This window comes from Branchiostoma belcheri, unplaced genomic scaffold (genome assembly GCF_001625305.1).
Source record: "Branchiostoma belcheri isolate BF01 breed outbred unplaced genomic scaffold, Haploidv18h27 scaffold161, whole genome shotgun sequence".
NCBI classification, from domain to species: Eukaryota; Metazoa; Chordata; class Leptocardii; order Amphioxiformes; family Branchiostomatidae; genus Branchiostoma; species Branchiostoma belcheri.
Window position 1 is genome coordinate 571,207 of NW_017803058.1, and position 15,051 is coordinate 586,257.

General features: G+C 43.3%; 4 protein-coding genes across 4 annotated transcripts; 1 reads left to right on the plus strand and 3 right to left on the minus strand.

Moving 5' to 3' along the window:
* Positions 1–137: 137 nt before the first annotated feature.
* Positions 138–3,513, minus strand: LOC109466251 (28S ribosomal protein S33, mitochondrial-like). Its single transcript, XM_019763924.1, has 3 exons — positions 3,409–3,513; positions 1,141–1,259; positions 138–393 (listed from the first exon to the last, which is right to left on the minus strand). Exons 1-3 carry the CDS (start codon positions 3,502–3,504, stop codon positions 288–290), a joined length of 321 nt encoding a protein of 106 aa, XP_019619483.1. The 5' UTR covers positions 3,505–3,513; the 3' UTR covers positions 138–287.
* A 2,636-nt stretch (positions 3,514–6,149) lies between these two features.
* LOC109466246 lies at positions 6,150–7,075 on the minus strand. The gene is made up of 2 exons (XM_019763918.1): positions 6,928–7,075; positions 6,150–6,733 (listed from the first exon to the last, which is right to left on the minus strand). Exons 1-2 carry the CDS (start codon positions 7,073–7,075, stop codon positions 6,150–6,152), a joined length of 732 nt encoding a protein of 243 aa, XP_019619477.1.
* Positions 7,076–7,591: 516 nt separating this feature from the next.
* On the plus strand, positions 7,592–8,511 carry LOC109466247. The gene is made up of 2 exons (XM_019763919.1): positions 7,592–7,739; positions 7,928–8,511. Exons 1-2 carry the CDS (start codon positions 7,592–7,594, stop codon positions 8,509–8,511), a joined length of 732 nt encoding a protein of 243 aa, XP_019619478.1.
* A 1,409-nt stretch (positions 8,512–9,920) lies between these two features.
* LOC109466248 (cytochrome P450 2D6-like) lies at positions 9,921–14,912 on the minus strand. Its single transcript, XM_019763920.1, has 7 exons — positions 14,522–14,912; positions 13,929–14,071; positions 12,866–13,076; positions 12,073–12,356; positions 10,562–10,747; positions 10,219–10,354; positions 9,921–10,105 (listed from the first exon to the last, which is right to left on the minus strand). The coding sequence occupies exons 1-7, from the start codon at positions 14,910–14,912 to the stop codon at positions 9,921–9,923; spliced, it is 1,536 nt and encodes a 511-aa protein (XP_019619479.1).
* Between the last annotated feature and the right edge of the window lie 139 nt (positions 14,913–15,051).

The following is a 15,051-nucleotide window of genomic DNA, read 5'->3' on the forward strand; positions in this document are numbered from 1 at the left end:
AGGATTTAGACATGTTCTTAATTCTTATTTGTAATGTAAAATGCGTAAGTCCTGATAATATTTGAAGGACGTGTTTGTGTACAGAAAACACAAATCAGCACTGGTGCTGTACTATCAAAGGAGACGAAATGATGCTGTTGGGCTTGTTAAGAGTTTAATTTCCATCTTGAATGACCAGCAAGTTTACAAGAAATAAAAACTTAATAATACTTGCATACAAGTATATACATGTAGTTCAACTATTATTTACCAAAGGCTATTACAACTCTAACACAATTTTGTGAAGATCATTTTCTTTTTGAAGCTCTTTTGCCCTCCCCTTTCTTAGGTTTGACCTTTCCTCTTAATGCTCGAAGTCTCGTCATCTCTTCTTTAAAATCTTGGTGTTCATCTCTGAAAATAACGACAACAATAAAAGTTTTTTTTCTGTCTTTAAAAATAAGATGATTAGTAGTAAAATACACTAAGTCTTGTTTATACAGGGCTTGAAATACTTTTTTGGCATCGATACATGCACTGGTGCATGTAACATTAAAAATTTCCTGCACCAGTTTTAATTGCACCATTCTGACTTTGAGAAGTATTGAGAACGGTCAATGCACCTAACCAGTGCAGGTTAGGTGCAGGTAGATATCAGAAATTCCTGCACAGCTCCAATTTTACCTGCACCAACCTGCATATACCCAGTATATGGACCAGTGCAGGTTAGGTACAGGTAGACATCAGAAATACCTGCACAGCTCCAATTTTAGATGCACTAACCTGCATATACCCAGTACATGGACCAGTGCAGGTTAGGTGCAGGTAGACATCAGAAATACCTGCACAGCTCCAATTTTACCAGCACTAACCTGCATATACCCAGTACATGGACCAGTGCAGGTTAGGTGCAGGTAGACAGAAATACCTGCACATCCCCAATTTTACCTGCACTAACCTGCATATACCCAGTACATGGACCAATGCAGGTTGGTTAGGTGCAGGTAGACATCAGAAATACCTGCACAGCTCCAATTTTACCTGCACTGGTAAAATTTAACATCCAGTATTTCGAGCCCTGTTATAGTAATAGTGTAAGCAATGTTGAAGTTCAATGACAAGTTCAATCTAGAGCAGTGTATTGAATAGTCCTTTACTAACCTATACAGTCCCATTTTCCGAAGTTGAGCCATCATCTTGACCAGAACATCATGGTTGGGATAGTAGTCGACAATTTCCCTCTTCAGCCAGATGGGCTTTTCACTGTACATCTTCACAACCTGAGCATGAAAACAGCAGCAGTTACAATAACAGTTATGTTTCAACGTTAATTCTTAGGTCTTATTGAACACATTCATTTTTTGTTGTTGTTTGTACTTTGCCATACATTGTACCATGTACAACTGACGTCGTGCAATTAAGTTCTATTCTGTTTCAACTCTTCTGGGTACTATACTAAATTGGTGTTGCCTAGGCCAAGGAAATAAAATGTTTTGGGGAAAAGAAAATGAACCTAGACAACCCTAGCCTTTTTCTTGATTGACTGCTGTTAAGGCTACAGAATCTTTTATCTGAATCTGAAATGTCATTTAACGCATTTTCTGAAGCAATTTTTATCCTCGGTAAATCGGGTAAAATATTTGTCCACTAGCAAACAGGTGGAGACCTTGAGACAGTTGTGATGAATTGTTAAAACTTTTTTTCTTTTTTACTACTATATATACTAGTTTTAGCCCGTATCTAAAAAAAAAAAAGAATTGAAAAAGAAAATAATCCCTACCTACCGGGCCAATTATTTCAGAAAGAAACCAGAAACACAACTGTTACATTGATTTTTGATATCCAATTCATTTTGAATTTCAATATATACTATTTATTATAGATCTCTGGTAGAAGTTGAATGGTTTTTCTTTACAAATTTCTCTTAGTTTTATCATATCAAACAGGAAAGTATGCCTAACCTAAAAATGTAAATAGAGTATGTCATGTACATTCTAGTTTGGTGTTCAAAACTGTAGAATATTTGAGGAGTCTTGCCATTCAGCTTCTTCCTTTAGACATAGTAAGCTGTCTCAATCTTACTTAAGGCCAAGGAAAAAAAATGTTGTGTTTCCTGTTTCAGTCCAGAAAAAATTAGGGTCGGTAGGTAGGGATTATCTTATTTTATTTTTATTTTTTTATTTTTTTTTTTTAGACTTTGCTGATTGCTGTGTTTATATAAGCAGAACATGATGAAAAATCGATTGTGCAATATTATATTTCATCACTCAGGTACTCAGGTGTCAGATCATGGAGCTTTAAACGGTCGATCAGCTCGAAGAACTTAACAGATGTCCCTAGCCCTTGCAGGGCTAAATTCAGATTCAGGTCCTGATTCAAGTCTACAGGTTTTCAGGGTTCTCCCAGGGATTTGGGAGAAAAAAAGAACAAAAAAGAATTCTAAAGAAAAAAATTAAATCTGCACAAAATTTTAATTGGTTTCTATCCCTTTGTTTGCCTAAAAATCGATAGTGTGATTGTATCAATTTGAAACCCCAAAAAATTAGCTAAATCGGCGATTTAAGGTTATTGCGCAATGGACGTGCCCTATGACCTTCAACCTTTGGGGGTCATGCAGGCGTCAACAGCGCCCTCCCCCATGCCTTGCCAGTCCGTTTTCGTGGGCAAATTTCTGCTTTTTTAGAGGTTTTGCGACCTAAAAACTCACATCAGAGGAAAAATACACCACAGACGACATTTTCATGGTAAATATCGATAAATGGACCAGGCATTTTTCTGTCCCGTTGCCGATTTTGCTGATTTTCGCCATGTGTTTATAATTTGTTTACGTCGATAGCTACCTTTCCTCGTCCGGTTTTATGGGCAAATTTCCGCTTTTTTAGACGTTTTGGGACTAAAAGACCGACAAAGGGGAAAATAAATCATATACATTATTTTTATGAGAAATACTGCTATCATGGACCAGAAATTTTTCTTTCGCGTTGCTGAATTTTTGCGGCCGCCGCATGCTGATGGTGCAGTACGGTAGGGAATTTTCTACGATTAGTTCGTAAATGTATCGGCTTTTAAACTTATTTTCGGAGACGATGGCTTTGTTTTACAAACAAATCAGACAAATTATTAGCGTTGTTTACACGACTTCAAAACGCTAGCGGGGCGCCTGATGTTCCACCAATGACAGCAATTCTCTCGGTAGCGTCGTGCAAAATGTTTTGGTTCAGCAATATGCAGGGGTCCACACAAAAATAAGGCTAGGGTCAGCGTTTTTTTTTAGGGTCGGTCGGGAAACAGGAAACACAACATTTATTTTCCTAGGCCTAAAGATGTCTAGCTCAATACATAGTTCAAGAAGTACATGTGCAGGTATTAGGGTTTGTCAGAAGAAGAAATGTTTTTCTTTACTAGCTGCCCAAGTTGATGTTGACTTACCCTCATGGATTTTTTATCTGTGTTCCGTGTGACGTCTCCAAAGATCTGGGCACTGAGTCTGGCCATCCTCCTGGCATAATTGGACACGCCTGCCATACTCGTAGTTGTAGCTGGAAAAGAAAAATTATATACTAGTCTACTAGTAGGTGAATCAAACACATGCATGCACGCACAGACAGACGGACACACATACACACACACAAACACACACACAATACACACAGACACACACACACAAATACACATGCGCGCATGTGCGCACACACACACACACATAATTAAAATAAAAAATACACACACACAAATACACAGAAAGGCACACGCGCGCGCACACACACATACATTTATACACACACACACACACAAATACACATGCGCGCATGTTTGCACACACACACGCACACACACATAAATACACACACACAAATACACAGAAACACACACGCACGCACGCACACACACACACACACACACACACACACACATAATCTCCAAGCAGATCATACGGTGGCAAGGCAGTATCCATTGGCCAGAGGAGTGTCCATTAGCCACCGAAGATCTGCCTGCAGTCGAAACGTCAAAGGCTATTAACACCTAGTTGTTGCCTACTCAGAATGTGTTTGCCAAGTAGTTTATTGCCCTAACCACCGGGCAAGGCTATTGTCCTCCTTGTGGGGCTGCATGGTTGACTGTTACAGGAAGTCTGTCTATGGGTCACAACACCAACTGTTATACATGTATTGGGCAGTTTAAACAATGGATCCGGAGGAGAAGGTTCACCTTGTGACGTGTTTTGTAATGTCTGGCATGGGGTTTTAAATTTTAACCATAAGTATCCATTTCCATGTTTCAGAAAGCATCACAGTGCCAGCATACAGAATTGTATCTGATTCAGTTAGGGGGGGAACTCCCACTGAGATGTGCGCGGGTGACTGAATTTGTCCCAGATTCAAGCTATAAACCGCTTGTAAAAACCTTAGCGTGGCCAGTTTTTCAATTGCTGTTAATAGGGGCACAAGGAGGGGCAGCAACACCATTTTTGAAAGGAAGTGCTCCTCCCTGTGCGAGTGCAGGCAGATCTTCGGTGGCTAATGGATACTCCTCTGGCCAATGGATACTGCCTTGCCACCGTATGATCTGCTTGGAGATTACACACACACACACACACACACACATGTACACACAAATACATGTATAATACACACACACACAGTTATGAAAACATTAATCTGAAATTGACAGCACGGTATCACCTATTTCTGCCCTCCAAGATCTTTCTAGAAATAATTAGTCGATATTCGAATTCCATTCGACTTTAGGAAGATCTGACTTCTGAGCTCCTCGCCCCCCTCCCCTCTATAATATCAACACTGTTTGTGCACGGATATTACATGTCTCCTGTTATTTTTGGGGTTAATATTTTAACAAAACACTTACCCTTTCAACTGAGATCCTTTCCTGTAGTTCTATCCGCAATTACGTTGCATAAACGTCAAAGTTTATCGCGGCCGATTTTTCTCACAAGGGCAGCGCCATTTTTATTTCAGGTCACCGGAAATGAGTTGGGCAATACCAAACGCCGTATTTACCAGGGGTGAGTGGCTCTCGAACAACTTTAAAAAATCAAAGTTTTCAATCATGCATTGTACAATGGTTTTGATTCAGTGGGAAGATCACATATACGCAGCCAGCATCACATACAAAAGGAATGAAATACTTCACTGCGTTAAAGTAAAAGACAAAACAATAAATCAGAGCCTTGTCTTGTCTCCTCTATCTGCGATCCACGTTCCGCATGGCAGACATCTCAGTGCCCATTTTCGACATGTTGACCACTGTCACAGGATCTCACACACAGTCACAGGGCCACAAAATTTCTTCTTTTTTTTTCAACATCAGGCGAAAATTAGCGCGCGCGCTGATGTCATAAAAATTACTTGCTGTGGCCTAACGTTAGTTCGGATTTAACGTTGTTAACTAGTTGTTAGGGAAGCGAGTGTGGGAGCCCCGGCATACACTATAGGATGGTGCCCAGGTTAGGAGAGAACACAAATATTATAAAACACAAAGAACAAGTACAACCCGTTGTTCCGTCTAAGGACAGTCATGTTTTACAACTTGGCCATCAATACAGACAGAAAAATACATTGTGATGATTTACAAAAACACCACCCTTGTCACATTGTTCGCACAAATATTACTCCGTACATTCGTTAGTACATTAGTACGATCTTCATGTGCATTTCAATGGCTCAGTATAAAAAGAGCGTATTCTGTCATAGCAAGCTCCCTCGCCATAGCCAATATATTGCCATAAAAGTTTTTAAATAAACAACATGCTCATTCTCTTTGACGTATAAGAATAAATACTGGTTGTAGTAGTAGTATTGCAATGACTTGACACATGGTAAAGTATCATTTCATGACCTCACTTTGTACTGTGTTTGTACCCTTTCGCAATCTTTCTTTCAAATTCATTTGGATAAAAATTCAATCTGATTATCTGTTCCTGGCCGACTCTTTTTCCCTCTGAATGGTTCCTGCCCATATAGTGGCATAAAATTTGTGAACCATGAGGATCTTATTATCATTGACCTATAAAAATAGATATACTTACAGACTTCTATATGAAAATATATTATTTCTAAAAAGACCTTATTGGCCTAATATATATTATAATGTATATGATTTCAGTTCATTCTTGAAAAGTCCCAACTTCTTGTTTCGGAAGGACCCGTTTTTTACGCCCTCTCCTGGTTGTCCAGCCACATCGTGAGTTCGCTAGCCACCTGAGAAAGCAGCCTCCTGGTCTGAAAGTCCTGGTACTGGCGGTAGGAGCTGCAGAAGGTGACGTCGCTGGGGGTGACGCCCTTCTGGCAGGCCGACAGCTTCTTGCCGTCGGGAGACTCCCACGGGCAGGGATCGTCGGGGATGTAGTTGACCAGGACCCGCTCTCCTGCGACCACGTCTCGGTAGATGAGCGCCACTCTGGACAGGCGGGGATCGCGGTACGTACCTGGTGGTGGACCCGCTGGTGCCTTTCTCTTCGGCTGGGGTCGGGACTCGCCTTCGATCTCGTCAGCTTCCCTCTTCTGCCGCTTTCGACGGACCTCCGATGCGCCAGCAGTCGTCTTCTCAGACGCTGACCGCTTGACTCTGCGGGAAGAGCGAGCGGCTCGACGGACAGCCCGACCGCGGCTGTGACCGGCCGTGCCTTTCACGTCGCCTTCCCCCTGATGGGCAACAGTTGCCTCTCGGGGCGTCGCCACAGAGTCACGGCCATCATCGGTACGCCCAGTGGTCTCAGCAATCTGGGAAGTGGTTGCTAGGGAGACAAAATGGATAAATTTGGACAAGTTGGACGATAATGGTAACTTAAGATGAGACAATAGAATCATACATGCTTAGAAATGTAGTTGATATGAAATAAATGGATCAGTGGGGGAACGTGGGAGATTATATAATGAAATTACCTCAGTGTCCGAATGTTAGTGACTGTGAACGTCACGCGTGACTAACCATGACTCTCGGTGTGATCCACTTCCACACCGACTGGTTCAGCAAACCAGGACGCCATGACGCTCCAGATGCCAGGACGCTCCTGACGGACAGACGATCTCTCCTTCCCGCCATCACCCTGGCCTACAGCTCGCGTCTTTGTCTCCATATCTCCGGAAAATGTGGAGGAAAGTTGGTGAAAAGTGTCAAGTTGACGTCGCTACACAAGGTCGCGTTCGAATTTGACAACACGCAGGCGCCGCGTCCCATTTGTGACGACTTGGAGATCTAGAGAACGTTCGAACGGAGGTTCGTTTTGAGTAAACAACGTCACTGGGAAAACTCACCACTGCCTACCTACAGAAATACCGTGAGAAACATGCCATGCCTAAAGTAATGTAAGGCCAAGGGCATTCTAAGCTTGCTTAAAATCTGTCAAATAAAGTTCCTTTATTTACTGTGATTGAATCGCTGACAAATGAGACAAAACGTCACGAAGTCTGTGCAAGTGCAGTGCGAGTTTGTCCGTGACGTTGTTTACTCCAAAACGACCCTCCGTTCGAATGTTCTCCAACACGTCACAAATGGGACGCGGCGCCTGCGTGTTGTCAAATTCGAACGCGACCTTGTGTAGCGACGTCAACTCGACACTTTTCACAAACTTTCCTCCACTTTTCCCGGAGAAATGGAGACAAAGACGCGAGCTGTAGGCCAGCGTGATGGCGGGAAGGAGAGATCGTCTGTCCGTCAGGAACGTCCTGGCATCTGGAGCGTCCTGGCGTCCTGGTTTGCTGAACCAGTCGGTGTGGAAGTGGATCACACCGAGAGTCATGGTTAGTCACGCGTGACGTTCACAGTCACTAACATTCGGACACTGAGGTAATTTCAGAATATCATCTCCCACGTTCCCCACTGATCCATTTATTTCATCTCAACTTACCTTTCTAAGTATGTATGATTCTATTGCCTCTTCTGAAGTTACTGTTCAACTCGTCCGACTTTATCCATTTTGTCTCCCTAGCAACCGCTTCCCAGATTGCTGAGACCACTGGGCGTACCGATGACCGCCGTGACTCTGTGGCGACGCCCCGAGAGGCAACTGTTGCCCATCAGGTGGAAGGCGACGTGAAAGGCACGGCCGGTCACAGCCGCGGTCGGGCTGTCCGTCGAGCCACTCACTCTTCCCGCAGAGTCAAGCAGTCAGCGTCTGAGAAGACGACTGCTGGTGAATCGAGGGTCCGTCGAAAGCGGCAGAAGAGGAAAGCTGACGAGGTCGAAGGCGACTCCCGACCCCAGCCGAAGAGAACGGCACCAGCGGGTCCACCACCAGGTACGTACCGCGATCCCCGCCTGTCCAGAGTGGCGCTCATCTACCGAGACGTGGTCGCAGGAGAGCGGGTCCTGGTCAACTACATCCCCGACGATCCCTGCCCGTGGGAGTCGCCCGACAGCAAGAAGCTGTCGGCCTGCCAGAAGGGCGTCACCCCCAGCGACGTCACCTTCTGCAGCTCCTACCGCCAGTACCAGGACTTTCAGACCAGGAGTCTGCTTTCTCAGGTAGCTAGCGAACTGACGATGTGGCTGGACAACCAGGAGACGGTGTGAGGTCCTTCCGAAACAAGTTTGAACCTTTTGAGAATGAACTGATATCAAAGTATATATTGGGCGCCTTTTAGAAAATATGTATATTTTAATGTAGAAATATCAAACTATTTTTATATGTCAGAGAAAAAAATTAAATACCCTCATGGTTCACAAAAAAATCGCCACTAAATTGGCTGGAAAACATCCAGATACACAGAGCCATTCAGGAACAGGTTGACTTTTTATCTAAATAAATTTATGGAAAGAAAATTGTACAAACGCAGGAAAAGTGATGTCTTGATGTTGTGATGACTTTAAGTACATTTGCATGGAATGATGCTACACCATGTGTCAAGTCATTGCAGCACTACTACCACTTTGTACTGATGAGCAATATGTAAAACTATTATATGATGGACTGACATGGTCCAAATGGCTTTGCTGTTGTCATTATTTGTACTGAATTATGAAACAAGCTCCCTTCTCCCCAGCTATGTGTTCAGGAGTTACCAAACCACAAAGTATCCTGACTAACATTCCCCATTCTGCCTGACACTAGCTTTCGAATCACATCACATCACATCAACATGTATTAGTTCTTAAAACTCATTTTATGGAAGAACAAGTGTCCATAGGCAGCAATTCTCCGTGGATTGTTCATTCCTTGACAAAGACTGGAGTTGTACAGTCGAACATTTGGGTGGGAACATTTTCTTGAGTTGGACATTACAGTTTAAACTTGATTCATAATTCTCCGTGAAGTTTATATTTTGTTAATGCATGTAGATAAGATCAACAACACGACAATATAAAAAAATTAACAAAGTCATCTTTTATAACAATATCTTTCATTTGCTACATATTATTTATTTGAAAAGGTATCGTAGAAGGTGCAAACCATAAGTCACAATCCCAACAGATACTCGCAACGATTATACAGAACAACCACACAACTACTTGTGCTACGACCTATTCCATGGGATTATAAAAATACGGGTGTTTCTGAAAGATGCATTTTCGTGAATATGAAAACTGCTACGGTAAAAAGAAAAAAAAATACATCATGTCGGACATAATGGCACATAATGGCCCAAATACAGAGAAATACAACGGAGAGAATCATGACTTTTAGCTGCGAACACATTTCAAAACAGCCCCCATACAGGCGACGACCCACCGCGGTATCTACATGAAGAATTCAAAACAACGTTTTTTTTCCGGCGAGTTCCAAATGCCCTTTAGATGTAGGGGTGCTTCTGAAAAATTTCATTGACCACGAAAACAGCTACGGTATGAATAAAAATACGTTCAACATCACGGACATGCCTGCAGATGACGTATCAAATTACATGCCGATAAAACAAACATGCAAAACCAACTGACCACAATACTCCTGCAGGAGGTAAACCACCTTCGCGGAGTAAAAAAATCTAACGCGGGATCGCATGCGCACAGAGTTTAAACGGATGCGGCGTCAACGATATTCCAAAGGCACCGTCAGTTGTTGGACGTGGAGCGCCCTCTGGCGTCCTGAATGTGAAGGACTGCAGCAGGGCCGAGAAGAACAGGAACAGCTCCATCCTGGCCAGCTGCTCTCCAAGACACACACGTCGGCCTGGAAATAAAGAATGCCGAGCTGTAAGACCAGTAAAAAGCCGAAAAGAAGCTATATAGTCTCCGGTTCTTATAATGATATCTCTTAGCCTGATAGGCTTGCCTGATACTTACCACCTGAAAAAGGCATGAAGGACTCAGGCTTGTTGATGACGTTTCCTTCCGCATCCAGAAACCTTCCGGGGTCAAACCGGTCCGGATCAGGCCAGTAGGCGGGGTCCATGTGAAGGGAGTACATGTTCATCATCACCTGGATCAAAGAATATAGACATGACACCGCTATATACAGACACACTGCAAACATAACATGTTAGCAATAAGTTTGGTAGATTTTTCCTTCATGTTCGAAAGAATTGCCACCGGATAAATCAGATATATTACGACTTTGAAATAAAGGCACCATTTTCGCAACGTTGGAAAGAAATATAACCTAAGGCTTATGAGGGGGTAGCAATACCTGGGTTCCCTTTGGGATGTCATATTCCCGCACTTTGTCCGTCTCTGTGGTGGTGTGGTTAACGAGAGATGCGACGGGCCGGATCCTCATGACCTCCAGCAGACAGGCGTTCACGTAGGGCAGCTGGGAACGGTGGGACAGGGCTGGTAGACTCTCACCAACAACGGCATCAAGCTCCTGCTGAACCTGTTATAATTATATTTAGTTGACGTCACCCTAAAGATACATTGTAAAATGTCCTGGAAGCCGTACGAATGCAAAGAAAACGTTTACCAGCCAGGAGGGCATGCAAAGAAAGGGAACATGTAGTCAATTTAAACAAGAATTTGGAGACCTCCATGAAATATTTAGATTTTGTTTGATGATGACTGTGTTCTCTTCTCGTTCACCATGGTGTCTACAAGTCTTTCTTTATCATGCAAGGGAAACAGCACAAGCTGTCAAAGAGGCAATATATGTAACAAACTAGAGAGGCCGACATTTGCTTGGGAGCAAATACAGCATATTTCAGTCCATCTCCCTCCCACGCAAAAGTGGACTATTCCAAACTTACCCCAGTGTAAAACTGGCAAAGATTCTCAAATAAATGAATTATATACAGTAGTAGTAGTAGGTATGTAATTGAGAACAAAGATGCAAGATCAAGCACATTGGATCTCGAAAGCTTTACTGGTCTTATTACAGGTATGCAAATACTAACAATGATGAGATTTGATACATTTTGAAGGTCTTAGGCACATAAAATTGAATGTGTGGGTCATTCCGCATGACTTACGTGCAATGTGACCTCAGGTAACCCGCAATGGAACACATGTTCCATGGATGGAACCGGCCATTCTTTAGATAGAACATGGAACGGGTACAGCACTTTTGGCCCTTTTTTTGCTGAAAATAGCCATTAAAGTCCTCCAAATGAGTCATTTGGAAGTGGTGTATGCCAAATATGTGACTGCTATTCTGTAGACACATGTTCTAGGTACCCTTATACCGAATTTCAGATCATTTGGTTGTAAAACCAGGGCTCAGGATCCAAAAATCCATTTTTTGGCGAAAAATGCCCCAAAAAACCTTCATAGAAATTTTTCAAAGGCATGTATCAAAAAAATGAAAAAAACGCCTGGGGGTATTGGCCCACTCTACCTCCATGCCAAATTTCAAGTCATTTGGCTGAATGATGGCGGAGTTGAATCCCTTTGACTGTTTGGCAGGAGGAGGAGGAGAAGGAGGAGAAGAAGAAACACCAGAGAACACAAATATTTCATCCATACCATGGTATGGACTGAAATATAACAAACAAAACAGACACACACACAGACAGATACACACACGCACACACACACACACACACGCACACACACAGACACACACACACACACACACACACACACACACACACACACACACACACACACACACCAAAAACAAGTACCCCTAATCAATAGATCTTTGCCAGGCTGTACGTAGTCTGATGTGACATAGACTGACATGTAGCATGTCATATTAACCAGTACCTTATTCTGGATGTCGGGGTTCAAAGTCATGTAGAGCAGACCCCACAGCAGTGTGTTGGTGGTTGTGTGAATTCCCCCAAAGAAGAGGTCCAAGGCCACGTACAAGACGTGCTCCTCCGTCAGACCCTCCACCTTCTCCTGCTTCTCAACCTCCAGCAGGCAGAAGTCCAGGAAGTCTCGCGGGTTCTCGCGATCCAGGTTCTCGCGATGGCGAGATATCTCCTCTTTTATCACATTTTGGATCTTGAAGCTCGCTTTCAATGCATTGATGCCGGGTCTATTCACTATAAAATACCCAGGGAATAGTCAGACATTAAATGCAAAGCGTTTGGTGACAAAATAAGAAAATAGCGCGCCAACTTTGTTCGTATCTATAACCTACCAAACTGATGAAAGCTGTTCATGAGACATGACCTCCACATTCTAGTAAAGCCACAGCAAGTAATTTTCATGGATGACATAAGTGCGCGCATTGATTTTCGTCTAATATTGAAAAAAAATATTGTTCTCCGACGGTGGACAACATGCCGAAAATGGACAAAATGCCTATCGGTTCAGAGTCTGTCAGTGATCCAGCTTGAGGCACAATTGCTCGTGTGTGATGGCAAGTATTGACAGGTGTTGCATCACGTATGAGAGGTATACACATCTACAAGGACAGCTAGGTGATACTGTTAAATACCGGAATTAACACCTCTTGCTTCTGATATCATGTTTTGTCGCCTTAATTCTTGTCACTTACAAATATAAGTTAGCTAATGTACTAAATAATATCCCCCAGTATTCTACCTACCGACGGGAACAAACCGCAGAAAAGGGAAAACGCTGATGATCTGTCCAGCTCCAAGTTCAGTAAAGACCGTGGCGACCGCTTCTGACAGTTCTCGGAACGTCTCGTCTCCGTAGTCATACCGCTTCCCCATCAGCATGGAGCAGATGACGTTTGCAACCGCAAGGCTGATGTCATGGGTGATGTCATAGGGCTCCCCATTGTAATCTGCAATCTGAACCGAATTCGTTTAATACTAGAAATGTAACATTTGCAAAGCAAATGCACAGTGTTTACCTTCGCATATGGTCTGCTCTGTCAATTCTTACTGAAACACATTCACATATATGGAGACAGGAGTCTAAATCCCTCCTACTATAAAATTGCAACATTATGTAACCCAGCACCAGTTACCATGGTGACAGGCGTCAGGTCATTGGCCAGGTCAGAGGTCACTGTTTGAAGAAGAAGAGGAAACTGAGCAAAAACAATATGTTTTCCTTCGGTAAACATAAATATCTGAAATACGATGAGTTTGTCCAGAGGAAAACGGTCTCATCAGGCGTAAGCCAGACATATTATGTCCATACGTCTGGCATACCATTTTCGAGAAGGGATTATCAAAATAATCATGAAATCATCACGAACTACACAATGCATCAAGAAACTAGAAAGGTAACATGTGCAAAGCAAATGCATAATGTTTACCTTGGCATATGGTCTACTCTTAGTCTTTTAATTCTCACTCGAGCACATTTATATATGGTCCGACAGGAGTCTAAATCCCTCCCGCTATAAAATTGCAACATGGTGAAACCCAGCACCAGTTACCATGGCAACAGCCGTCTGGTTCAGGTCATTGATCTTTGATGTTTGGAGAAGGTGAAACGGAGGAAAAACAATATGTTTTCCTTCGGTAAACATAACAATAGTCAGAAGTGAAAAACATATATGATTGATAATGGTATCGACATATTGCTCATGATGATGCCACCAATATTATCACACAAATTATTTGATAGTAGACGTATCTACTCCAACGGAAACATTCAGGATTTTTCATGGTTCATCTTTGGTTTCGTCTTACCCTGTTGCGGAGACAGCTCGCCTCCTCTCGGATTTTCTCCTCAATGCTGCCGGTTCCGACCTTCATGCCCAGGTTCTTCAGGACGGCGGTGGCGAACCTCTTTCTCTGTCTGAACTCAGGTCCCCAGGGTGCACCAACTATGTCTACAGGACCAAATGCAGAAGTAAAGTCTTGAGGGGGGAAAGAAGACGCCTTATTCCTACACATACGGTAATGTTAGTCTAACGAACGTTAGAGCACATCAAAAGCCACCTTGAGACCAATGCAGCTCTCCCGTGCCCTATTTGAGGTTTATCGTCTGAAATGTGTATACAAAGTGGGCATTATAGCTTGATAGATTGAGAGAGCAACGTTAACGTACACCGGAAGAGCCCTGGGAGTCAGTGTATCAATCTGCTCTAGTACGGCAGTAGGACCGCCATTTTTCGATGACTAATGTCAATGGCAAAATCCCATAGGAATGAAAGAAACAACTCTTGCTATGTACTTTTCGCTGTTTCCTCACAAAAATAATCTTAGCATGCTACAAGTTAGTGAAAGAAAGAAACTTTGCCCCTCAGGATAAGGAAAGAAAATGGGGAAGGAATAGTTACCCTTTCCGTTACCAAGAACAGCTTGAGGCAGGTAAATTGGAGGCCTGCATGCGAACAGCTCGGACCTGTCCACGAGCGCGTCCTTGACGGCAGCGTAGCCGTTCAGAACCACCACATCTTCCATTCCTAAATTGACGGTGAAGACGTCCCCGTACTGCCGCCTCCACGCCGTCAGCTTGAGGTGAGGCGCCGGGCCCAAGGCGAGGAGGTGCCCGAGAACGGGCACGCGTCCTGTCGGGTAGGGAGGCAGGTTTCTGCGGCGCTTCAAGAGGAAACATGCCAAGAAAAAGGCCGTACAGAAGACGAGAAAAGACTGCAGAGTCAACCCAGAGATCTGAAAAATCTCCCGGACGGACTCAGCTATCCAGCCGACTACTAGTATCACGGCCATGTTTGCAAAGAATGCGCATCAATAATACCCTTTTGCTAGGGACCATGACCCGAAGAGGTCACCCGACGACTGGTATGAATACACCGTCACAAGACAAAAGCATTGTGATTGCATTTAAAAAACAAGACCAATATGCCTC